Genomic DNA, 25,026 nt, shown 5'->3' on the forward strand with positions numbered 1-25,026 from the left:
TTTTTTTAATTGAAGTATAGTTGATTTACAATGTTTTGTGAGTTTCTGCTGTACAGCAAAGTGATTCAGTTATACATATATCTATTCTTTTTTTTTTTTTTTTTTTTTTTTTTTGAGGTACGCGGGCCTCTCACTGTTGTGGCCTCTCCCGTTGCGGAGCACAGGCTCCGGACGCGCAGGCTCAGCGGCCACGGCTCACGGGCCCAGCCGCTCCGCGGCACGTGGGATCCTCCCTGACCGGGGCACGAACCCGCATCCCTGCATCAGCAGGTGGACTCTCAACCACTGTGCCACCAGGGAAGCCCTTATATATCTATTCTTTTTCAGATTCTTTTCCATTATGGTTTATTACAAAATACTGAATATAGTTCCCTGTGCTAGACAGTAGGTCCCTGGTGTTTACGTATTTTATATATAGTAGTTTGTATCTGCTAATCTCAAACTGCTAATTTATCCCTCTCCTCCCCTCCTTTCCACTTTGGTAACCATATGTTTGTTTTAGACACATTCTTCTAAGTAGTGATTCTAACCATAGTTCAGTGGTCCCTGAAACCTAACTCAGGAGCTGATTTACACAGAGCAAAGTGGGCCCATCTACTCCTGACCTTCCTTCCTGCCCCCTTCCCTCCAATCAGCCAAATTTTGTGGCAGAAGGGAAATAACATTTTTTGAGACCCACTTATAGACCTGGCACTTAAATTATCTTCCCAATGGATAAACAACAAGGTCCTCCTGTATAACACAGAGAACTATATTCAATAGCCTATGATAAACCATAATGGAAAAGAATATTTTAAAAAAGAATGTATATATTAATATAACTGAATCACTTTGTTGTACAGCAGTAATTAACACAACATTGTAAATCAACTGCATTTCAATAAAAAAAGTTTTTTTAATTATCTTCCCACAATGCCATACAAAGTATAACCCTTCCTACCTGTGCAGTGACCAGAGTGAAGTCAATTAAACCTGATACCACCTCCCCCAAACTGATGGTCTGTCCTGGTGGCCAGGCCCATGTTTGGTTTAGGAATACGTCACTCAAGGCTCCAGGCAAGCAGTTGTAGCCCCCACGCCACTGACCAGGGGCAGAGCTGCTCTGATCAGAAGTGTTCCTATGAAGTTGTCCAAATTATGGGCACCAAGCGCAACTGCATTTGATTTTCCCCTGGAAATTTTGGCGTGCGCTGCTTTGACTATTTTTACAGTAAAAAGCCAAGGTACCTTGCTGGGGGGCGGGGGGTGACGGGAATCAAACTAGCCAAAAGCGCTTTTGAAGAGTGTGTCGTCAGTTAACAGATTACACTCGTTCCAGAAGCCCTCAAGTCCACTGCAGCAGGGGAAAGTCCTTGGACGTTACAAACTCTGTTTCTGAATGCTTGGAAGCACTTAATAAAGATGCGACTAGGTCCACCTTTGCACCTTGACTGAGAATAGAAAGCAGGTCCCCCAAAATTTCATTCCATGGAGTGATGATGGCTCGTCTGGAAGGCCAGACACAGTCACTGGCAGAGGCATCAAAATCCTTCCAGTCCCGGGACTTCCCTTAAAAGTGGTTAAGACTCCGCGCTCCCAATGCAGGGGGCCCGGTTTCGATCCCTGGTCAGGGAACTAGATCTCACATGCATGCCGCAACTAAGAGTTCGCATGCCGCAACTAAGGAGCATGCCTGCTGCAACTAAGACCCAGTGCAACCAAATAAATAAGTATTAAAAAAAAGTCCTTCCAGTCCCAAGTGACTGGGGCCCAAAACGTCATAAAGATTTCTCGGAAGAATGTAGAACGTATTCTAAAGGGACGGAAAGGATGGGAGAGAGGAAAAAACACAGAAAGAGCTGGAAAACTTCACAGAAAGGGAACGGGAGGGCAATGATACAGCAAGTCAGCTAAAACCTCTGAAGATGATAACCTCACCTGCTCTCTTGAGCGATTACATGAATGATGGCAACTTGGCATCAGCCAAAAGAGTGAGTCAGAAAACGCAGACCGGGCTTCCCTGGTGGCGCAGTGGTTGAGAGTCCGCCTGCCGATGCAGGGGACGCAGATTTGTGCCCCGGTCCGGGAAGATCCCACATGCCGCGGAGCGGCTGGGCCCGTGAGCCGTGGCCGCTGAGGCTGTGCGTCCAGAGCCTGTGCTCCGTGACGGAAGGGGCCACAGCAATGAGAGGCCCGCGTACCGCAAAAAAAAAAAAAAATCTAAAAGAAATAAAATAAAGAAAGAAAACGCAGACCAAGGTCATCAGTCACAGGTCATTCTGAAGAGACTCAGTGATGCTATTAACTTAAATATTTCCTTAAAAAATCTTGAGAGTGGTTTCCCTGGTGGCGCAGTGGTTGAGAATCCGCCTGCCAATGCAGGGGACACAGGTTCGATCCCTGGTCCGGGAAGATCCCACATGCCACGGAGCAACTAAGCCCATGCGCCACAACTACTGAGCCTGCGCCCTAGGACCCGTGAGTCACAACTACTGAGCCTGCGTGCAGCAACTACTGAAGCCTGCGTGCCTGGAACCCATGCTCCACAACAAGAGAAGCCACCACAATGAGAAGCCCGCGCACCGCAACGAAGAGTAGCCCCCGCTTACTGCAACCAGGAGAAAGCCCGTGAACAGCAACGAAGACCCAACGAAGCCAAAAATTAATTAATTAACTAATTTTAAAAAAGAATATATGTATATATATGTACAGCTGAATCACTTTGCTGTACAGCAAAAATTAACACAACATTGTAAATCAACTATACTTCAATTAGGGAAAAAAAAAAAGAAAGAGAGTTTGTTGATGGTTGTATAGCCTGAGAGAAAGCTCAATCTGAAGGGGGGAAAACACTCACAAGTAAAAATGGCTGACTTAGAATGAGAAATCCAGGGAATTCCCTGGCAGTCCAGGGTTAGGACTCTGCACTCTCACTGCCAAGGGCGTGGGTTCAACCCCTGGTCGGGGAACTAAGATCCCACAAGCTGCGCGACAAGGCCAAAAGAAATTTTTAAAACAGAATAGGAAATCCAGCTTTTCCCAAGTGGCCCCTTTGTGCCTGTAACTCAACCTGCAGCCCAAGGCAGTGCCCAAGAAGGTCCGGTAATTTTAAATGAGCCATGGGTTTCTGATGCTTTGACATCTGGAGCCCTGTGAACCCTGGGTAGGGTGCCCCTCCCAGGGCTGGCCAATTCTTAGGGATAGTAAATGACTAGCCTAGAGTATGCTTTTCACATGCAAACTAACCTAGAGTCCATACTCCAGTCCATCCCCTGCTCTATCAGGTTTTCACAGAACGTCACACTCCACCAGTCCCCTGCCCTAATCACTCCAGAGCTGGGTGGGTACCAGACACCTAGGGACAGCCTTTCTGCCCCAGAGCCAATTCTAAACCTGCTTTCTCTGCCTCACCCACTCCTTCCCCTAGAGACCACCAGAAAGGGTCTCGCCCGGATTCTCCCCTCATTCCCTCTGCCTCCTGACTGACCCTGGTGCCTCTCCCTAAGGCCCTCCACGTGGGAACCATGAGTAACAAACTGTCTTTTTCATGGTAATGTCTCCTTATCTTTTGGCCTCACAATGCCTGAAAAATAATAAAACCTCCACTGAAAACAGATCGGGACATCCCTGCGTCATCAGGTCCCCAGGGGAGCAAAAGGAAAAGCACAATGATTCAGGGTAATGTGGAGGCTGGATTCAGATTTACAGCAGCCAACCTCTGAACACATACCAGCATGGCAGGACAGCGGATGTGTCTTCTCTTTAAATTAATCCTGATGGAGGCCAACTCCATTTAATGTGTTGCTTCATGGATGCTGCATTTGTTCTCATATTATAATTTCTAATATAGTGTTTCTGGAGGTCTATGAAGAAATGTTGCCTGCCATCAGTAAACAAAGGATGTTGCAGCCTCAGCCGCTGCAGTCACCCCCCCCCCCTCAATGATGCACCCCGAGGAGACTCAGGGTGAGAAAGTATAGGATACTGACCCTAGGTAGCTAAGGTGCATACCAAAGGAATGATTTCAATCAGCCCAGACTCTTGCATCTTCCCATACATAGAAAAGCGTTAAATTCCTTACCTTGAGCTGTCTGGTTTTCTTTAATTTTTAACATAATTCTTTTTTTTTTTTTTTTTTTTTCTGCACCACACAGCTTGCAGGATCTCCGTTCCCTGACCAGGGATGGAACCTGGGGCCCTGGCAGTAAGAGCACCGAGTCCTAACCATTGGACCACCAGGGAATCCCCTTACATGATTCTTAAGAATATGTCATTCCTAGTTCATTGGACCCCGTGGAATTAGACTAAGTATTCTATCTTAATTTAATTAAATAGTCCACCATTGCTTAAAGCATAACTGACATGTGACACGACCAGGAGACCTTTGAAACATTAAAAATCAGTTCTCTATGCTGAGCTGTGATAAGAAATCTGTACAAGGAAGCTCCTATTTATTTCAATAAATGTTGGTCTTAAAAACAAAGAAATAGGGACTTCCCTGGTGACACAGTGGTTAAGAATCCGCCTGCTAATGCAGGGGACACGGGTTCGAGCCTTGGTCCGGGAAGATCCCATATTCCGTGGAGCAACTAAGCCCCTGTGCCACAACTACTGAGCCTGCGCTCTAGAGCCCATGAGCCACAACTACTGAGCCCTCGTGCCACAACTACTGAAGCCCGCGCGCCTAGAGCCCGTGCTCCGCAACAAGAAAAGCCACCACAATGAGAAGCCCACGCACTGCAATGAAGAGTAACCCCCGTGCGCCGCAACTAGAGAAAGCCTGTGAGCAGCAACGAAGACCCAACGCGGCCAAAAATAAAATTAATTAATTAATTAAAAAATATATATGTTAAAAAAAAAGAAAAACATTATTTAAAAAAAAACAAAGAAATAAAAAAACCAAATCAATAACCAAAACCCCAGCTCACTTCTTAGTATTTTTATTAGCTGATGAATTCATAAATGAATTATGAGGAGTTGACATCTGGGAAAACATTTGTTCCTTAATTTCTGGGTTTTTTATTTAAGCTTTGTTGTGTGGTTTATAAAATCCTTTGCTGAAGAAACATTTCCAAATTTTATGGAGCCAAAATAAAGTATCCTGGCACAGCAAAAACAAACAACAATAACCAATACCTCAGTTAATTCTCAAGACAACACCTGAAGTTGTTCTGTATTTTACAGAAAACACAGTTGACAGGTTCGGTAACTTGGGAAAGAACAGAGAGCCAGGAATTGAAACATGGGTGTATCCAGCTCCAAAATTCCTGGCTTTCAATCTGCCACCAAGTTTCTAAGAACAGATAATTAACAGCATTATCCTAATTGGTGTTACCAACAAAGAGAAAGTTTGTTTTGTTTTGTTAATTTAATAGCACATGCTGGATATCCTTCATGGATATACATAAGGATCTACTTCATGCTTTTTATGGTTGCATATTCTACCAAATGAAAGTTCCCTGTTCAATAAGTTACTTTGGGGCAATATGATGGTCATTTGGAAAGTAACAGAGTTGGATTCCCACCTCATTCCTTCCATACCAAAACAAGTGCCAAAGTATGAAAGACCCAGGTTTGGGGGTGGGGGGGAGGACAACATTTCTAAAAAACAAGTGAATAAAAAAATTTTTTTTTAATTTTTTTAAAAAAGGAATTCCCTGGAGGTCCAGTAGTTAGGACTTGGTGCTCTCACTGCTGGGACTGGGGTTCGATCCCTGGTCAGGGAACTATGATCCTGCAAGCCACACAGTGTGGCCAAAAATTTTTTTAAATAAAAAAAAAAAATTTCTTTAATTTAAAAATAAAGAAAAACAGGTGAATACTATTAAGATCTTAAAGTGGAGAAGGCCTTTCCCAAATGGGATGTGAAACATTAAAATCCAATAAGCCTGATCACATAAAAATTTATTAAAACTTTTATTATGTAAAATAAAGAACAAGCAAACAAATGAAAGAAAAATGAATAAAATATATGAAAGCGTGGGAAAATATTTCTAACACATTATCCCACATATGCAAAGAGCCCTTACAAATAAATAAAAAAGGATGAAAACTCCCACTTGAAAAATGGGTAAATCAGATGAAAGGCAAAAAAGCATAGAAACAATCAAATCAAATATGAAAAAATATTCAGCATCATTGAGGAAGTGAGGAAAGTATTGAGGAATACCTTATATTTTCCCCACTAATTACCAAAGGTTAAAAAGTGTTGGCAAAAGGATAGAAAAATAGACATTCTCCATTCATTCAAAGAAGTTCTGTGAGCCAGGCACTGTATTAGGACTAGCAGTGAACAAGATACCCAGGTCTCTGCCCTCTGGGAGTTTATGTTCCAGGTGTGTAGGGATGGAAGAGCAATGGTGAATGAGGAGGAAATAAACAATTATTCAGATAGTTACTGTTCGTAAAACTACAAATTGGTGCAACTCCATTGACTCTATCGCATGGCAATATGGCAGATGCTATCAAAATGTTGTGCCGGCCATTCTATTTCTAGATATTTATTCTACAGATATTCTCACTCCTGTTTAAGCACAAAGATATGTGTACATGGATGATCACTGGAGTGCTGGGTGTAATTATGAAAAAAAGGGAAACAAGCCTAATGTTCCTCAAGAGAACAAATTACACAACATCCATACCATGGATCACAATGTAACCAGTAAAGATCAGCTTTTTTGTTTGTTTGTTTTTAATGTACCCACATGGAAAGACTTTGAGGATACACTGTTTGGTGGTGGTGGGGGGGGCGGGAACCAAGTTGCTAAAACAGTACACATAATAGTATCTCATTTCTCTTACAGAGACACACATTCCTAAAAGTGCGTATGTGTGTGCACCTATATAATTAGACATACATTTAACCTATGACTAAGAAAAATTTGGGAAGTGGGATTATGGGAAGCTTTTTAGAGTACAAATTTCTGTACTGTTTGGCTGTTCTGTTTAACAAGAACTATGTGCTACTTTTACACTCAAACAATAAGGGAGAAAGCATTAAAAAAAAAAAGTAATGTATGTAAGGGTCATTTGGTTTCCTCAGTTTATATTCCCAAACTTCAGGCTAAAAATTAATCTGGAAAGAAAACTTCAGCTAAGGAGGAAGGATAACAAACAAAGTAACTAATCTTTTGCCTCATTCCTTAAATTCAAAGTCACTGATATAACTGGGGAGAGGAGAAACTATGTGGCGTACCATTTGCCAGACATTTGTTCTTCACTTAATTTTCAAGGCAACGCACAAAATGCTACCCGGCTCAATTCCACAGGTGAGGAGCCGGAGGATTTTAGAGGTTAAGTGATCCCCCTAGAGCAGAAGCTGCCTCAGTTCTAGGATCTGGGAAAACAAGACTTCCCGCTGGGAGTTCTTATCTCCTGACCATTCCCTCAGGTCACGGTGGGCGGAGGCATGGGGAGCGGGGGGTGGAGTAGGAGAAACTGTAGAGTTTTGGGTGTTGTTCAAGGAAGCGTTTTCTCCCGGCTCCATTTCGGCTCCTTCCTGGCCTTCTTCCCTGCACGGCTCCTACGTGGCCCCTCAGAGCTGCACCAGGCGTTCCAGGCGGCAGGCATGGCCCCTGGAAGTGCCAGCCTAGAATCCTTCCTGTAGGGAGCCCTAGGAAAAGTGGGTGCCTGCCCCTCCCAGAATTCCCTTTACGGTCACATCAATGCTCAGCCACTCCCCCCAAGCGTGCCAGATTTCACCCCTCTCGGCCTGTAAAATAAGAATAATACATTTTAAGGGGAATTACTCAAAAGAGAATACCAGGGACTTCCCTGGTGGTCCAGTGGTTAAGACTCTGTGCTCCCAATGCATGGGGGCCGGTTTCGATCCCTGGTCAGGGAGCTAGATCCCGTGTGCTGCAATTAGAGATCCCTCACACTGCAACTAAGACCCTGTGCAGCCAAAATAAATAAAAAAAAAAAAAAAAAAAAAGAATACCATAAAGTGCTTTGGGAATTCTAAAGGCTAGGGTCCTCACCTTGCAATTAGAGTAATCCCTAACACAACAACTCACATCTTGTAGGGGTCCAGCGCTTTCTGTGATCACAATTTTTTTTTGTTTGTTTTTGTTTGCAGTACGCGGGCCTCTCACTGTTGTGGCGTCTCCCGCCGCAGAGCACAGGCTCCAGACGCGCAGGCTCAGCGGCCATGGCCCACGGGCCCAGCTGCTCCGCGGCATGTGGGATCCTCCTGGACCGGGGCACGAACCCGTGTCCCCTGCATCGGCAGGCAGACTCTCAACCACTGCGCCACCAGGGAAGCCCCTGTGATCACAATTTTAAAGACAGTATTTTAACATCCTGCATAGGAATGTCTCCTGCAGGTTACGTCTATTATCTGGTTGTACAGTGAATGAAGAACTAACAGAAAAGGTCAGCAGGCCTTCCTACCTTTAACCTATTCCAAAGCTACCACCTTTCAGTTCTAAGAGGTACAATTCTTAGTTCTAGAACCAACCCTGTGTTAATCTTTCAATTAGGAAAAGAAAGGATTAAAGTAGCAAAAAATAAAATAAAATACATCAAGGTCCCAATTTCATGGCCATGTTAACTTCCTAATAGGACTAGGGGAAACATGTATCCACTTTACTATTAATAATAGCTTATATGTGAGTTCATATAAAGTGCCACACACTGTTTTCAGTGCTCTTCCTGCATTAACTTATTTTAGCTACATAGTAGCACGTACTTCGTAGGGATTCTATTTCCTTCCTTTTACACATGAGGAGTTGGAAGCACTGGGAGGTTGTTTAAAGGACGTACCCAGGGAGGGCTGCCCCAATAGCTCAGCCTCAGCAAGGCAGCGGGAGATCTTGGCTATCTGGTCTACCTCTCCAGCCATGTACATTCATACTCTTCCTCATGTTCCAAACCCTAGTCATACTGAATTGCTTCGGATCCTTCATAAACAGTGTGCTTTAACTGCACCCACACCCTACCCGTTCTTGCCTTTGCACGTGGCTTTTCTCTCTCTCCCTGAACCATCCTCTCTTTCCAATGGACAGGAAGTTTTATTCCATGAATGAATGAACATAAGACTGTTGGAAAAATCCATCACTATATTTAACATCGAAGAGTTGCTTTGGTAGGAAATTCCAAAGTTTTCTCCATAACAAGCCATTCTTGCAAAGCTGTTCTTATCTCAAAGCCAGAATTGCCTACACAGATTGCCTGGGGTCCTCTTTCTTCTGATCTCCCTGACTCTCCCACCACCTTACCTACTTCATCCCTTGCCTCCGGCTCCAGCCTTCAGGAAACATGTCTCCACAGTGACCTTCGGCCACTGACAAAGAGATTGGCCTGGGAGTTTGAAGACCTCCATTCAACAGCTGTCTACCCCTTCACCTCAGGACTCCATTTCAGGGGAAGAGCACGTACTTTGGTTCTCAAACCATTTTCACTGTATCCAAAACTAGCCGTTGGGCTTGGTGATAAGACACCCACAAGGAACACACCTTATCCAAGCCATGATGTGAGAGCACTGGTCTGACACTGCACTGAAAAATGAGCATCCAATGGTTTAAATGACTTTTTCATTTACAGATCCAGCATCCCCTTCCATGTCTTTGGAGAACCTTAAACACATCATTACAAGAAAGAAGACATGGGATGGCCTCAGAGAAATAGGGCCCTAAACATCATAGAGCCAATGCAATAAACATTAAACACTTAATAGCAAACTTTTTAATTAAACAGAAAGGTTTTGACTGTTGACTGATATGTCAAAGCTCCTTTTCTTTTAAACTGATGCTTATTTGTCATATGACATAGGCATAGAAGCTACTTTAAATAAGGTACATTGAAAAAGATATCAAGTACAGCATTACTGATAATAGCAACAAAAAAAAAAAAGAGAGAGGGGAAGAGAGAGAGAAAAGTGAAATGGAAATAAAATAAATCATGCTTATTTTTAAATTTTCTGAATATTTACAGAGCATCTACTATCAAGGCACCAAGCTTAACACTTGGGATATAATGTTAAAAACATAGACATGGCTCTGCCCTCACAGAGCTTCCATTCTATTATGGGAGACAGACACTCAAGTAATTACATTGTATATTTCATCCCAGCAGTTAAGACAATAATCAGTCCTAAATAATAAAAGAAAATAGTGAAATATTACGCAGACATTTTAAATGATGTCTAAGAGGTTTTATAATAGAAAATATTACAAGAATAGTTTAATAAAAGTAAGAAACAACTTTATAAAGCATATGATCTCATAAATATTTTTTTAAAAAGTATAGAAGGAAGATTCAATGGTTGTAAAATCCATCTGTAAGAATAGGTGAGAAAGGTTAAGAAGAATGATAAAAGGAACTTCTACTCCCAAAAAGGGAAACATACTTCCAAGCTACAATTAGTTCAACTAGAAATGGGGCAACAATCAGGTGTACAGGACAAACATCTACACATCTGTTTCTGGACCCATAGTTTAGAATATGGCTTTTTAAATGTTTTGAAAGTGGCATTTAAACCAGTGAGAATAAGAGGTAAACTAGGCATTAACTAGTAGGTCAACTATTTAGAAAAATAAGTAAACTTAGACTTTTACATCACATCACAAACTCCAAATGTAACGTATGAAAGTATAAATCCCACTGGTAAAGCTGGGAGAAAAAAAGAAATACATATATTTTATATAGTAATAATCCAAAATCATCATTAAATGACTAATTATCGTTTCCAAAAGAATCCCAAGCACATTGCAATGTTAAAATTTAGAAACCATTACATGAACTTTAGGAAACCACTAAGCTGATTTTGGGGTGGGCAGGCATTCTAAACATAAAAGGAAAATCATTTTAGAAAACTGAAAGACTTGACAATAGATGTTGAAAGTCAATTTCCATCCATGACATACATCTCACACCATAAATATAGTTATCACAAAATAAATATGGTTAAATGGTCAGGGAAAAAATTGTTTCCAATATACGGCAGCTAAAAGGTTAATATTCTTCATTTAGGGTATGCTCTTACAATCCGTGAGATGGAACCATCCCAATAAGAAATGTGCAAAGAACATGAATTTAACTGATGGAGAAATTTAAAAGACCAATAAATATATTTTAAATATTCAACCACATTAGCAATGAGGTTACATTTAAATGCTAGTTTAAGCCCTGTGGGGACTTCCCTGGTGGCGCAGTGGTTAAGAATCCGCCTGCCAATGCAGGGGACACAGGTTCAATCCCTGGTCTGGGAAGATCCCAGATGCTGCAGAGCAACTAAGCCCGTGCGCCACAACCACTGAGCCTGTGCTCTAGAGCTTACGAGCCACAACTACTGAGCCCACGCGCCTAGAGCCCGTGCTCTGCAACAAGAGAAGCCACCGCAGTGAGACACCCGCGCACCGCAACGAAGAGTAGCCCCCGCTCGCTGCAGCCCGCGTGCAGCAATGAAGGCCCACTGTAGCCAAAAATAAAAATAAATAAAATAAATAAATTTATTTTAGGAACATATTAAAAAAAAAAAGAAAGACCTAAAGCAAATACACTAAAGCAAATACACTAAAAAGACCTAAAGCAAATACACTAAATTAACACAGGGGCAACTCTTTCTGCCTCTTTTATCTTCTCTATATTAGCAAAGGATAACTCTTTTAAAAAGACCTAGTGTGTTGACTGCCAAACGTTGTTGAAAGTTGACTGAAAGAAAGGAGGGATGGGGTGGAGAGAAGGTAGGTGGGGCAGTCAAAGGCCTTAGAGATGGGGGAGGGGGGAGGCGGGCGCGCTGGGCCAGCAGCTGGGCCTCTGACCCCAGGATGGGCCAGGAACAAGAACCACCCCTGACCTCAGCTCTCTGTAAACCTCACCCAGTTTCTTCATGCTGCACTTAGGCAAGAGAGCAGAGGCCCAGAGGGGAAAACCACTGCTCCAAGATATACAGGTTGGTAGCGTTTGACCTTCTGTGAAAGAGAAAGGAAAATGGCCAAAGCCATTCCGCAAACAAGCACAGACACACAGAGGCATTCTTCCACACGGCCAGCTCACCTGCCGTCGGCGGTCACCAGCTTCAGCAAATGGAACACAGATCTCAGGGCCTGAGCTAGGCACCCGAGAGCCGACTGAGCTTGGCTTGGCGACCAGCTGAGGCCCCAGAGCCACCCACAGGGATAAGCATGCCCTTGCCCTGGCCACGTCCATAGGCCGACGCCGAGCCACCTGCTGATTCTGAGCTGGTCCCTGGCCCAGAAGCTGGCCAGTTGAGCTGTCAGAGGTAAGCCTGATGGTCAGGCTGGACTTCCGCCCCCGGCTGGCTCCCCAGATCAGGAAGCCAGAGTTCTGCAGAAAGGAGGCCGCCCGTGGAAGATAAGCTGCAACCACACTGTCATCCCCTGCCCTTCCAGAAAGTACTGCATCCCCCTGCCCCTCGGCTCTGCTCACCTTAAACACAGGGGCAACTAATCCGCTGCATGCCAGGGCGTCTGAGGTGACCCAGAGGGGAAGGGCAATAAACACAGGCACACAGCATACAGAAACCACAAAAACACTATCGGTTAGGCCACTGGTCCACGGGTCCTGAAAAAGGACCCATCAGAAATGGAACAGGCACTTCACACGCCTTCACCTCTCAACCCTCACAAAATGACGCTTCTCATTTCACACGTGAACACACTGAGGCTCAGAGGAAAAGTCAAAGAGCTGGGAAGCACCGGGGCTGGAAAGCAAAGTCAAACGCCCGTGCCATTTCTCCCAGGACACACTTGTCCCCATCGCCACAAAGGGCTCCTGCCTGGCACGTGTGGAATCCGGCCCCTGGGCTGCGTTAGGATGGGCCTTCCCATCACTGCCGGGTGCAGCTCCGGAAAGGGCAGCTGACCTTGTATACCAAAGGTGCTCAATCTACGTCCGGGAAAGGACACCGGCTGTGGTCCCAGCAAGTAGTAACTACCAGTATGGCTGCCAATCACTGAGCATCATCTGCTCCCTGGAGGGCCCATATGAGGGATGTGAACCTTCACTCATTTGGCCTGAGTGAAACATAGCTGATGTGTCCATTTCTCAGATGAAAACACTGAGGCTCAGAAGTCTCACGGCTAGGACACCAGAGCTCCTTTCCCGAACCCCAACTCTCCCACCCTGACAAGGTAACAGGCCCAAATGGGTCATTCAGGTCAACTCCCCACTCCTGGGCGGTCTCCCCAGCTCCCAGGCTCCACCCTGGCCCGGTGCTCCAGGACTACCTTGGTTGAGGTAGGTCAAAGTCTCCTCGTGCAGCTTCACAGCTGGGGACGTGGCGGCGCACAGCACATACTGCAGGGGTGGCAGACGGGCCTCGTTCTCGGGGGACAGCTGAGGCTCCTCCTGCTTGAAGATGGGCAGGGCGAGGACGTCGCTGCAACACAGGAGGGAGGGGTCAGGAGCAGGGTCCCCGGAGCCCATTCGCAAAGACAGGGCCAAGTGGCCAACCCTGGTGTCAAGGGCAACGCAGCCCAGCATGGTGCAGCAAGCGGGTTCAGCCTACCACACCGCGTGTCACAGATCCTCTAAGATGCTTTCCAATGAGGGAGACCAATCCTGGATGATTCTACTTTCACACCAAGACCTTCGAGAGATTTATTCAGATGCCGCCTGGTTGCCATCCACAAGAGTCTGGCTTTTAGAATAAGAGCCCGAACAAAATTTTTAATCTTTTTAAATAAACTGTTCCAGTTATTGGCCACTTCTCAGACCAAGACAATTTCCTGTCCTCCGGACTCTGTAAACCATGCAAATGGAGAAACTGCTTCACCCACCCAAACTGAGACAACCCTCCACCCTTCTAAAAAAAAAGGACAGCTGGCCCATAAGCCCTATTTTAAGGGTCATACTAATATCTCCTAAACGCAAAACAAGAAGGACCTTGGTTTCTGTTCAGTTTTCTTATCCAAATGGAAAATACTGAGATGCTCAAAGATTCTTTTCCTCCACCTCTAAACAAAAATCCCCATCAGATCCAAAAAATCAGCCTCACATCAGCCTAGGACTGGGTAACTTGTTTCTGGATGTATTTCTTAAGTGCCTTCCCAAGGAAAATAGAAATCCTTGAGAACATGAAGGACCTGAAAGCAGGAGAGACTTGGTTAAGCTCTCTGGATTATGAACAGATTATGGCACGGACACCCATGCCAAAAAAGTGCCCATGCCCTTATCTTAATAACCCTCTACCCTCGGAGCATCCTGGGTTCTGAATCAGATTCACTGACCCCACTTCACTATATCAACAGCAGAGTCACTGGTATAATCTGCTCCTCATACAGCACCACAAACGAGTAGCTCTAAAACACAGACCCGGCACACAGCCCAACATGTCGCAACAACTCTCAGAAGGAAAAGTCTGGCTTGGGGCTCACGTGGAAAACCTCCCCTGTGGGGGGCCACCCCTGCCACCATCCATGGCCCTGGCTCTCCCACCCCACACCTTCCTTTGCCCGGACCAGGGCACACTCCCAGCCCAAGAGGTTATCTAGGAACAGGGGAGAAGCAGGCAGGCGTGCTCCCCGGGCGATTGCATAATTTTGTGTTTGCCCAGACCACGTTAAGTTAATAATCCATGGGCTGGTGCCTTTAAATTTAAAAAAAGGGAGGGATGCAGGGGAGGAGGGTGGGTAAGAGCCATCACTCAACGGTAACTTGTTTCAAGCCTGGCATCCTTATTTGCTGAGGAATAAAGTCACCAGGACATGAAACAGAAGGAGGGAAGAAGGGAGTACAGGCCACTACCTGGGAAGGTGAGACAACTTGCAGAGGTGCCGCTCAGTGAGGAGAGGACCAAAAAGAAAATGCACAAACTAAACAAAAGGACAAGACCTTCGCTCTAGAGCCAGGGGGACCAGGGGCATATTCACTGACCCTCACCTTGGCGTTCACCGAGGTCAACCTCTCCAAGGGTGAACACCCCAGCTTCCAAGAAGTGAAATTAAAATAGAGTGTGGGGACCTCCCTGGCTGTCCAGTGGTTAGGACTCCGCACTTCCACTGCAGGGGGCGTGGGTTCAATCCCTGATCGGGGAACTAAGATCCCGCATGCTGCTAGGTGCGGCCAAAAAAAAAAAAAAAGAGTGTGGACCAACATGCTTTTTAATCCATGCTCCCCAAACGACCCCAGAAGCCCATATGGCTTTATGGCACCTTTCACCCCAACTCTCACCACGCTGAATGCAATACCAAACTCCTAAAAGGTACTCCCCAAAATCCCATCTCCAGAGCAGGGGCACCTCCCGCCCAAGAGGAGAATTATTCCCTAAAAGGATGACATTTTCGGTATCCAGGAAGTTTTAAATACACTCACTTCTCCACTCAGGGTCACCTCCAAACTTATTTCTAATCTATGGCAACATACCGAATGGCCACAAACTATAAAATTCAGGCAAAATCACACCTAAAACTGCATGGTGCAGTACAATAAATGTATCCCATTGTAGCATTTCAAGTAAGCGAATAGACACAGCCTTCTGCCAGGGATTAACATCTGCCCAGTAGGGGACTTGCCTGGCGGTCCAGTGGTTAGGACTCCACTGCAGGGGGCACGGGGAAGTAAGATCCCCGCGAGCCGCAAAGCATGGCCAAAAAAAAAAAAAAAAATCTTCCCGGTGGGCTTAACGTCCCCCAGAGCAGTCTCCCTCTGGTGACATCACCATGGTCTGCAGAGAAGCCATCAGTCCTTAATTAAGACCCTAGACTTTTGCCATCCCCTACCACTCTGGCCCATGATAAAACACAGCAGACACATTACATAAACCCAATCACTCCTTTGCCTCCTGAAATGGGGATGCCTTCGGGGACGACTACTGGACAAATATCTATCAAAAGCCAGGATTTCCAAATCACCTGTACTGCTAAATCTGACTTGAAACTTCTAGGGACCAAAAATAAAAATAAAATAAAGCATGCAGGACGGGCTCTCACTGTGGAGCAGTCTGTACCAGCGACTTCCCACCTAGGTCCCACAATTCACTTTCTCTGAGCTCACACCAAATGCCCTTTGGGTTAAATTAGGCACATTTCATAAACTGTGACTAGGATGGAAATAAAGACAGGCTACAGCTGGTTCAGGCGAGTTCAGAAAGTGAAATGACCGCCCATTAGTACCCGGCCAGCTGCACAACAGGGAAAAACAATCCTCCAGGAACTGAAGCTAACGGAGGTGCCACTTCCTTCAAGGGGACAGGGGAGAAAACTTTGCAAGACAGGCAGGACTTACTTTTCCCTTTGAAGAGCACTAGTCAAATCCCTGCAGAAGAAGAAAGATTTCCATCAAGGGCAATCAATGTGCGGGCCTCGGGCCTACACACGCAAGACCACCTGGTGGGAGGGGGGACCCTGTCCCTCCCAAGCCCCCGCCCGCCCCCGCCGGCCCGCGAGGCCCAGCGCAGGGCCGCGCTCGCCGCTCACTCGCCCCTCGGCCGGAGCAAGGACACTGGAGAGGACGCGAGGCTCGGAGAGGAACCGGGCGGAGAGGGGCAAAGAGCAGGGAACTAAAATCCCCGGGACAGGCTCCAGACTGACGGCAGGAAGTTTCCTCTTCTCCGACGCGAGCGGGGAGAGGAGAGACAGGGAGGCGGACGGCCCCGGAGAGGCTGCGGCCAGAGATGCGCGCTCTGCGCCCGCCGGGGTCGTCGGGGAAGCAGCCTCCGCGGGCACCAGGCTCCGCAAACCCGCCTCCCGGGGGGGTCCCCAACTCTGAGCGTCGGCTCCCGCTGGGGTCGGTCCGTCGGTCCCAGGCGGGACTCTGGGCGGGTCTCTCTCAGTCCCCCAAGGGCAGACAGCGGGGAGGCGGGGGCGCAGCGGGGGCGCAGCGGGGGCGCAGCGGGGGCGCAGCGGGGGCGCAGCGGGGGCGCTCGGGACCCCTGGCCCGGCCGCCCCGCTCCCGGCCCGCAGACCCCGGCCCAAGCCCCTTACCGCAGGTAGCTGCCGGAGTTGTGCTGGTTGTAGTGCTCGGGCTGCGTGTGCCAGAACAGCATGGCTGGGGCTCCGAGCCCGGCCCGACCCAGGCGCGCGGCGGACGGGACGCGGGGCGCGCCGACCTCTCTCAGTCACCTGCCAGCAGCACTCCCAACCGCTGGGTCCGCCCGCCCCCGCGCATTTATGGACTGCCCTTGGGGCGGGGCCTCAGCCGGATCCGCCCCCAGGCCGCGCGGCCGGGAGATGGCTCCAGCGGCCGCCTCACCTGGTGACCCGCACGGGCGCGTCCTCCCCGGGAGCGAGCGCGCCTCCAGGGCGGCGACCGCGAGCGGGCGGCGCGGCCGCGGGCGGGGGCTGAGGCCCGGGCTCCATCCCGGCCCCCGGGGCGGGGCCCAGGTAACCATCACCGCCGCCCCGGTGTCACCGACGCGCCTCCTCCGCGCGCCCATTCGCGCGGCCCCAGGGCGGGTGCCCAGGGCGGATCCCCATAGCGGTACCGCGGTTGGGGAGAGGCCGCTGTGAGCTTGGATGTCAGGGACCCCGACCTTGCTCTGCCTGCCCCCTTACCTTGCTCTTGCTTTTCCATAGCACTGTGACACTCTCAGAAATCGTATTTTGTTTTGTTGTTTAATGTATGCTTGTGTATGGATTGTCTGTCTCCAAGAGGGCAAGGCTGTGGACTCTCTAATTCACTGTTTTATCCCCACCGCCTAGAAGAGTGCTTGGGACATAGTGAGTGCTCAATAAATGTTAGCTGAATAAATATTTTTAAAAAGAAATGCATCAAGTGAGTAATCAGAGAAGGCTTCCTGGAGGACGCGACCTTGAGCTGAGGCCTTATAGATTCAGAGGAAATGCCTGTGTGAATATCCGGAGGGAAAGTGGTTCCAGGCAGGGCAACAGTTAAGCAAGGCCCTGCGGCTGACCTACTTTGGCGTGGCCTGGGGCTGGGTGACCCAGGGGAGAGCTTAGGAGGTGAGGTGGGCACAGTGAGTGGGGCAGATCAAAGAGGGCCTGGCAGGCCCTGGCAAAGAAGCAGCTGGGCTTTTATTCTAAGTGTGTTTTCAGCAGAGGAGTTGCATGTATGATCTGCCTTTTGGAAGGATCAGTCTGGAAGGAGTGTGGGCAGTGGGTCATGGGGGTGGGGCAGTTAGGACGGAGTGGAGGTCAAAGCGCCATGACCCACACCCGAGTGACATTCACACCCCACCCCGTCCCCAGGTTGGTCCAGCGGCTGGCGCAGAAGAGCTGCGCGTTCTATCCCAGACTGGTATTCAGAGCAAATGACGTCCCCCGGAGACCGCAGCCCAGAACTCCCAGCTCCCCCAAGCATGGGGGTGAGTCAAAGCCTCCCTCACTCTGCTCTCTAGGTCTCCCCCGCCCCACTGCAGCCGCTGGTCACACCTGGCAACCCACTTCCTCTGGGCAGCTCTGAGGGCCCACCACCTCCCCACTGCTCTCCTGCCACTCAGATCCCCCTTCACGGATGGATTTGTTGCACCAGCCACAGGCAGGACTACAAACAGGCAGCCCACAGCCTTCCGCCCCAGGGACTCTGTTGCTGAGAGCCTCCTTGCCCAAGGTAACCCCCTGTTGGGGTGACCCCAATGACTACCCACACAAAATATCAAAGTCTGGCCATCTCAGCTGATGGGCTATTGTAGGCTTAGGATCCCCCGTGGGGCCAGTCAGAGCTGTCACGGGACCTTCTTCATACACTCCTGTTTCCTTCCCATCCCTTGCATGGGTGTTAATTTCAAGGGAACCTCCAAATAAACATCCTTAACACTAAGCTCCGTCTGAGGGTCCATGACAAGTCCGGTGTTCATGTGGGAGGCGCTCTGAGGTGGTGTAGAAACAGCGTGCCCTTTTCTGGATTCCCTCACTGGGCAGATACCCCCAGAGCACCTGCCGTGTGCCAGGCGTGGCCCTGGGTGCGAGGTGCAAGCTTGCATTCTGACTGGAGAGGCCGGTGGGTGAGCAGCAATGACAGTGCAGTGTGATCAAGGATGTAGAGGCTGCCCTGTGAATGCAAGGGAGGATTTTGGAGCTCGGAAAATCTCCCAGGTAGTGTGATGTCTCCTGATGGATGGGCGGAAGTTTGGCCAATCTGTGAAATCAAAGCTGGACGAGGGTCTCCAGCTGAGCACGCAGCCTGTGCAAAAGCCTGGAGAAAGGGCATGGGAAACATGGGAAGGAGATGACCCTGATTCAAATCCAGCTTTCCCACCTGGCTTTGTCAGGATGTGTGGGCCTGGATTGGGGTAAATGGACCGCATGCAGCCTCTCACGTCAGCGTGGTCCTGGGACTTGCTTTGACTGTAGAACACAGGTGTTCCAGTTCCAGTCAGCCCTAGGAAGCCAGGCAGCTTCTGCCTACACTCTCCTGGAGCTCTGGACCACCGAGGGGAGAGTCTAACCACCCCGCTGGAGAGCAAGGCCCACCAGGCCCCACCCATTCGGGCCACCAGCAAGGGCCATCTTGGCTGGGCCAGTGGATCTGCTCCAGCAGACACCGCATGGAGCAGAAATGAGCAACCCACCAAGCCCTGCCCAGAATGCAGCCCTGGGAGCAAACACACAGATGTGGCTTTAAGCCACGAACAGGTGACACGGTTTGTCTCATACCACCGGAGAGATGATTACTGGACCCTTTGAACCTCAGTCTTGCCTTTGGTGAATGGGAGTGATCAGGCTTAGTTTCAAGGTGGTGATGAAACTTAGGGTCAGTGAGCGTAGCCTCTCAGGAACGACCAGCCTTCTCTGTCCCTTTAGGTGACTACAGACCTTCACTCCATTCCTAGATTTTTTTTTTTTTTTTGCGGTACACCAGCCCCTCACTGCTGTGGCCTCTCCCGTTGTGGAGCACAGGCTCTGGACGCGCAGGCCCAGTGGCCACGGCTCACTGGGCCCAGCCGCTCCGCGGCATGTGGGATCCTCCTGGACCAGGGCACGAACCCACGTCCCCTGCATCGGCAGGTGGACTCTCAACCACTGCGCCACCAGGGAAGCCCCATTCCTAGATTTTGACTCTTGTTTCTGTTGATGCTGCACGGCTTGAGGGATCTTAGTTCCCTGCCCAGGGATTGAACCCAGGCCCTCGGCAGTGAAAGGGCCGAGTCCTACCCACTGGACCACCAGGGAATTCCCAGATTTTGACTCTCCTGAGGGTAGGATTGGCAATGCCCTTGGAGACTGCCTCTGAGTCATGCTGTGTGAACAAGGATGCATACCCCTGCCTGTGACTTGTCATTGTTGCACAATTAGGACCAGCCTGGGCCCCAGGGGCTCCCAGTCCTGTCAGGAGAAGACAGACGTGCAGGCGATAGCCTATCAGTCTCTCTTTTCATTTTGTAAATGTCCACAGTTCACTTATGGTGGACTATTATCATTATTTTTTTTTTGGCTGCGTTTGGTCTTCATTGCTGCGTGCGGGCTTTCTCTAGTTGCAGCGAGCGGGGGCTACTCTTCCTTGCAGTGCGTGAGCTTCTCATTGCGGTGGCTTCTCTTGTTGTGGAGCACGGGCTCTAGGCACACGGGCTTCAGTAGTTGTGGCATGCAGGCTCAGTAGTTGTGGCTCACGAGCTTAGTTGCTCCTCTGCATGTGGGAGCTTCCCGGACCTGGGATCGAACCCGTGTCCCCTGCATTGGCAGACGGGTTCTTAACCACTGCACCACCAGGGAGGACTATTGACTTTTACTCTGTTCCAGGCCTGGCGCCATCCCCTGGAGTTTGCCAATGCTGAGAAGTAGGCTTATCACCCCATCTCACAGATGAGGAAACTGAGGCTCAGGAATCTGAATGCCACAGCTGGGTTTCGAGGCCAGAGCTGAGAGTTCAGGGCCTGTGCTCTTTGGTTACCATAAATTCCTGTCCTGAGGCCTTACGTTTCTTTCTTCACATGAGGCTGGGCAAATGTGCTGGGATCAGAGGTGTATCTGCTCCTAAGGAGCGGCCTGGGGCCCCACAGAGCTGGTGGGCAGGGGTGTTCTCCTGGGATGAGCCTCTCCCATGGGCCCTATTATGCCCACAGGCTTGGGGACAGTGGGTTGCAAATACAGAGCGGGCAGCATCCTCCAGCTGGAGGCCAGGCCCACCCCCGCTGCTGTACACTCCGCCCAGGCAGGGGAATGGGATGGGCCTGGTGCTGGCAGGCGGGAGCCCTCCTGCACTTGGTGTCTGGCCTGTGGGGCCCTCTTGACTGTACCTCGGGCCCTGACTCCCGCTGAGGGGCAAAGCCCCAGGCAGGGGACACACCAGAAGCTCCCATCTGCTGAGCCCTGGCTCTACACAGGCATTAATTTCACGAATGCACTCTCTCCTCTACAGCCCTGCAAGGTTCGCTGCGATTACCCCAGGAGGCTCCAAACACTGGAACGACCTGCCCAAGGTGAGGGGACTGAGATCCCAGATTTGAACCCAAGCCTCCTGACCTTGGGCCTCTGGACTCGGTGACCTGTGCCGGTGCTGCCTCTCGGCCCCCAGCCTAGGCCAGGGCATGGGTGGGGCAGCTGTGCCCAGGGTTTTGGCCCACCTCACCCCATGTGCACCCAACAGCTGGGGGAGGTGGGGGTCTCCAAGGCCCTCAGGAGCTGACAGCCCTCCTGAGGAAGCAGCAATCTTCTGTGAGTCTGTGCCCCCAGCAGGCTCTGGAATCTCCTAGGCAGGGCCCACGTCCTCCTTGGAAATGCGTCCCCTGCACGTGGCGTGGGGTCCTCACACAAAGGCTACTTAGGAGCTGCTCTTCTAATGTGAATGACTTGAACTGACATGAAACACTATGGGAGGGAATTCCCTGGCGGCCCAGTGGTTGGGGCTCAGTGCTCGCATGGTTGGGGCCCTGGTTCCATCCCTGGTCTGGGAACTAAGATCCCACAATGGGAGACGCTTCCGATAGGAAAATCACTAGTACTATGGATTATGCAATTAACTAATGTTCTAGGAATAACATAGAATTACGCACAACATTCAAAAAGTTCAGCCCCCCCCCCGACTTCCACCCCATCCCGCTCATCAGTGTGCCTCCTGGGGACTCTTCCCGAGCTGTGTGGCGCCCATGAGCACGCATGTGTCCGAAGGAGGCTGCAGGGGCCACACTAGGGCTGCCGGGGCTGCCCAGAGATCTTAGAGCTGGATAATCCTGGCAGGCTTCCTTGGGGAAGGAGAGGCCGGTAATCTGAGCTGGGTTCCAAGGGAGGTAAGATTTCTGTAGATGAAAGAAAACAGCAGGAGGTTCTCCAGGCATGAGGAACAGCATGTGCAAAGGTGCCGAGGGAGGAGAAAGTGTGGTTCTCTAGGGGGACAACAAAGTGGGAGCCACAGGGAGTAAGAAGGGGCCAGGTGACCTCTGACTTCTGGGGAGTGGACTGGCTGTGTTGCGTTGGGCAAGTCACTTAACCTCTCTGTTGCAGAGTTGCAATGGACATTTACTGAGGAGTGCTCTTGGGATCAGCAGCTGTGGGCAGTGGGGGTGAAGGAGGGAAGACGTGGGCAGACGGGCGAGTTAAGCTATGAGACCTCCATGGATCCTAAAGGGACCCAGGGACTGGAATGGCCCTCCGAGTTTTCTAGAAATGGGACAAGGAAGTCAGGTCTTTGTATACTCACACTGACCAGTAGCATCAGGCACGGGTTGCCCCTGGGGAAGGGAGGGACCTTGGCAAAGTGACTCAGCTGGTGGCCAGTCCTAGAGAGGGACCCAGCCAGTGCTATGCTCTGAGTGCCTCAGCCTGGGAGGGCACACCTGGGCTGGACGTGACCATGCTCTCCGACCGAGCTCTCCGAGCCGAGCCTTCGTTTACGGAATGAAGGCACTGCCTGCGTCTTGGAGCCGTTGGGAGGACTAAGCAAGAGAGTGTTCAGGATGCTCCCAGCTTCCCTAAACACTGTCAGCTTTTCTGCTGCACATCACCAATCTGAGTGTTCACTCCTTCTCGAATGTTCCAAAGTGTGCAGTGGGTAAAAAACCCCAAGTCCAAGTTAGGGTTACATTCTGATGCAAGTAACAGCAACCTCGACATAAAGACAGCTCAGATGAGATAGAGGTTTATTTCTCCCTCAAGTTGTAAAAGTCTAGAGTGTTGACACTGTCCGATACGGTGCCAATGAACCACATGCGGCCAGTGAGCAACTGAACCATGGCAAGTCTTACAAATAAACCTGTCTACGAGACAGAAACAGAATCACGGACATTGAGAACAGACTGGTTGTTGTCAAGGTGGAGGGCACTGGGGGAGGCGTGGAGTGGGAGTTTGGGGTTAGCAGATGCACACTATTATATAGAGAATAGATAGACAACAAGGTCCTACTGTAGAGCACAGGGAACTATATTCAATATCCTGGGATAAACCACAATGGAAAAGCATATTTAAAAAAAAAGAATGTATGTATACGTATAACTGAATCACTTTGCTGTACAGCAGAAATTAACACAACATTGTAAATCAACTAGACTTCAATATAAAAATTGATAAACAACAAAAAAGAAATATGGCTAGTCTTAACTGAGATGTATTAAAAGTGCAAAGGGGCTTCCCTGGTGGCACAGTGGTTAAGCATCCGGCTGCCAACGCAGGGGACATGGGTTTGATCCCATGTCCGGGAAGATCCCACATATCTTGGAGCAACTAAGCCTGTGCGCCACAACTACTGGGCCCATATGCCACAACTACTGAAACCTGCGCGCCTAGAGCCTGTGCTCCACAACAAGAGAAGCCACCGCAATGAGAAACCCGCGCACCACAACAAAGAGTAGCCCCCGCTCGCTGCAACTAGAGAAAGCCCGTGCACAGAAACGAAGACTCAAAGCAGCCAAAAACAAATAAATAAATTTATTTTAAAAAAGAAGTACAAAGTACAGGAATTCCCTGATGGTTCAGCAGTTAGGACTCCGCACTTTCACTGCCAAGGGCTCAGGTTCAATCCCTGGTCAGGGAACTAAGATCCCACAAGCCACAAGGTGCAGCCACAGATAAATAAATAAACAAAAGTGCAAAGTACACAGCAGTTTCAAAGATTTTATATGAAAAACAGAATGTAATGTAGCCCATCAATAATTTTTACACTGATCATATGATAAATGATAATATTTTGAATATACAGCTGGCCTTTGATATCCGCAGATGCGGAACCCTGGGATAGGGGGGCAGGGGCAGCCGTAAAGGGCTTGAGCCTCCTTGGATTTTGGTATCTGCGGAGCTCCTGGAACCAAACCCCTGCAGATAGCAAGGAACAACTGTGTTGAGTTAAATACACAATATTATTAAAATTAATTTCACCCATTTATTTTTACTTTTTTTAAATGTGACTACTACTAGAAATTTTAAATTTAAATCTGTAGCTTGCATTATATTCCTATTGGACAGACTGGTCCGGAGCAGTGGCTCTCAACCCAAGATGGCTTTGCCCCCCAGAGGACACATGGCAATCTCTAGAGACATTTCTGGTTGTCCCAGCTCAGGGTGTGGGGTGCATCTTGTGGGTAGAGGCCAGGGATGCTGCTAAACACCCTACAGTGCACAGGACAGGCCCCACAGCAAAGAATTCTCTGGTACAAAATGTCAATAGGGCTCAGGTTGTGAAACTGTCCTAGAGGTAATGAGTGCCTGGAATTCTGCAGTGTCAGGAACCCAGCCTTCTGATACCTTGTTTCTTTGCCATGTGTACCTTCCACTTGCAAGGTCACAGCATAGTCTAAAATGGCTACAGTAATCAAGACAGTATGGTACTGGCACAAAAACAGAAATATGGATCAATGGAACAGACTAGAAAGCCCAGAGATAAACCCATGCACATGTGGGCACCTAATTTATGACAAAGGAGGCAAGAACATACAATGGAGAAAAGACAGTCTCTTCAATAAGTGGTGCTGGGAAAACTGGACAGCTACATGTAAAAGAATGAAATTAGAACACTCCCTAACACCATACACAAAAATAAACTCCAAATGGATTAAAGACCTAAATGTAGGCCAGACACTATAAAACTCTTAGAGGAAAACATAGACAGAACACTCTATGACATAAATCACAGCAAGATCCTTTTTGACCCACCTCCTAGAGAAATGGAAATAAAAACAAAAATAAACAAATGGGACTTAATTAAACTTAAAAGCTTTTGCACAGCAAGGGAACCATAAACAAGACAAAAAGACAACCC

General features: G+C 48.8%; 1 protein-coding gene across 6 annotated transcripts in view; it reads right to left on the reverse strand.

The window, feature by feature from the left end:
- The window catches only part of TFCP2L1 (transcription factor CP2 like 1), a 65,719-nt gene extending 48,705 nt beyond the window's left edge, over positions 1–17,014 (reverse strand). For 2 of the 6 annotated variants that reach the window (XM_029224853.1, XM_029224856.1), the window contains exons 1-3: positions 16,866–17,013; positions 16,168–16,197; positions 13,170–13,321 (exon numbers count right to left, since the gene is read on the reverse strand). In XM_029224853.1, coding sequence (XP_029080686.1) covers positions 13,170–13,321; positions 16,168–16,197; positions 16,866–16,927 — 244 coding nt within the window. In that variant the 5' untranslated portion in view covers positions 16,928–17,013. The other 4 variants (XM_029224852.1, XM_029224851.1, XM_029224854.1 and 1 more) reach the window with 3 other exon arrangements.
- Between the last annotated feature and the right edge of the window lie 8,012 nt (positions 17,015–25,026).

This window comes from Monodon monoceros, unplaced genomic scaffold (genome assembly GCF_005190385.1).
Source record: "Monodon monoceros isolate NGI ecotype Baffin Bay Population unplaced genomic scaffold, NGI_Narwhal_1 Super_Scaffold_16, whole genome shotgun sequence".
Classification (NCBI taxonomy): Eukaryota; Metazoa; Chordata; class Mammalia; order Artiodactyla; family Monodontidae; genus Monodon; species Monodon monoceros.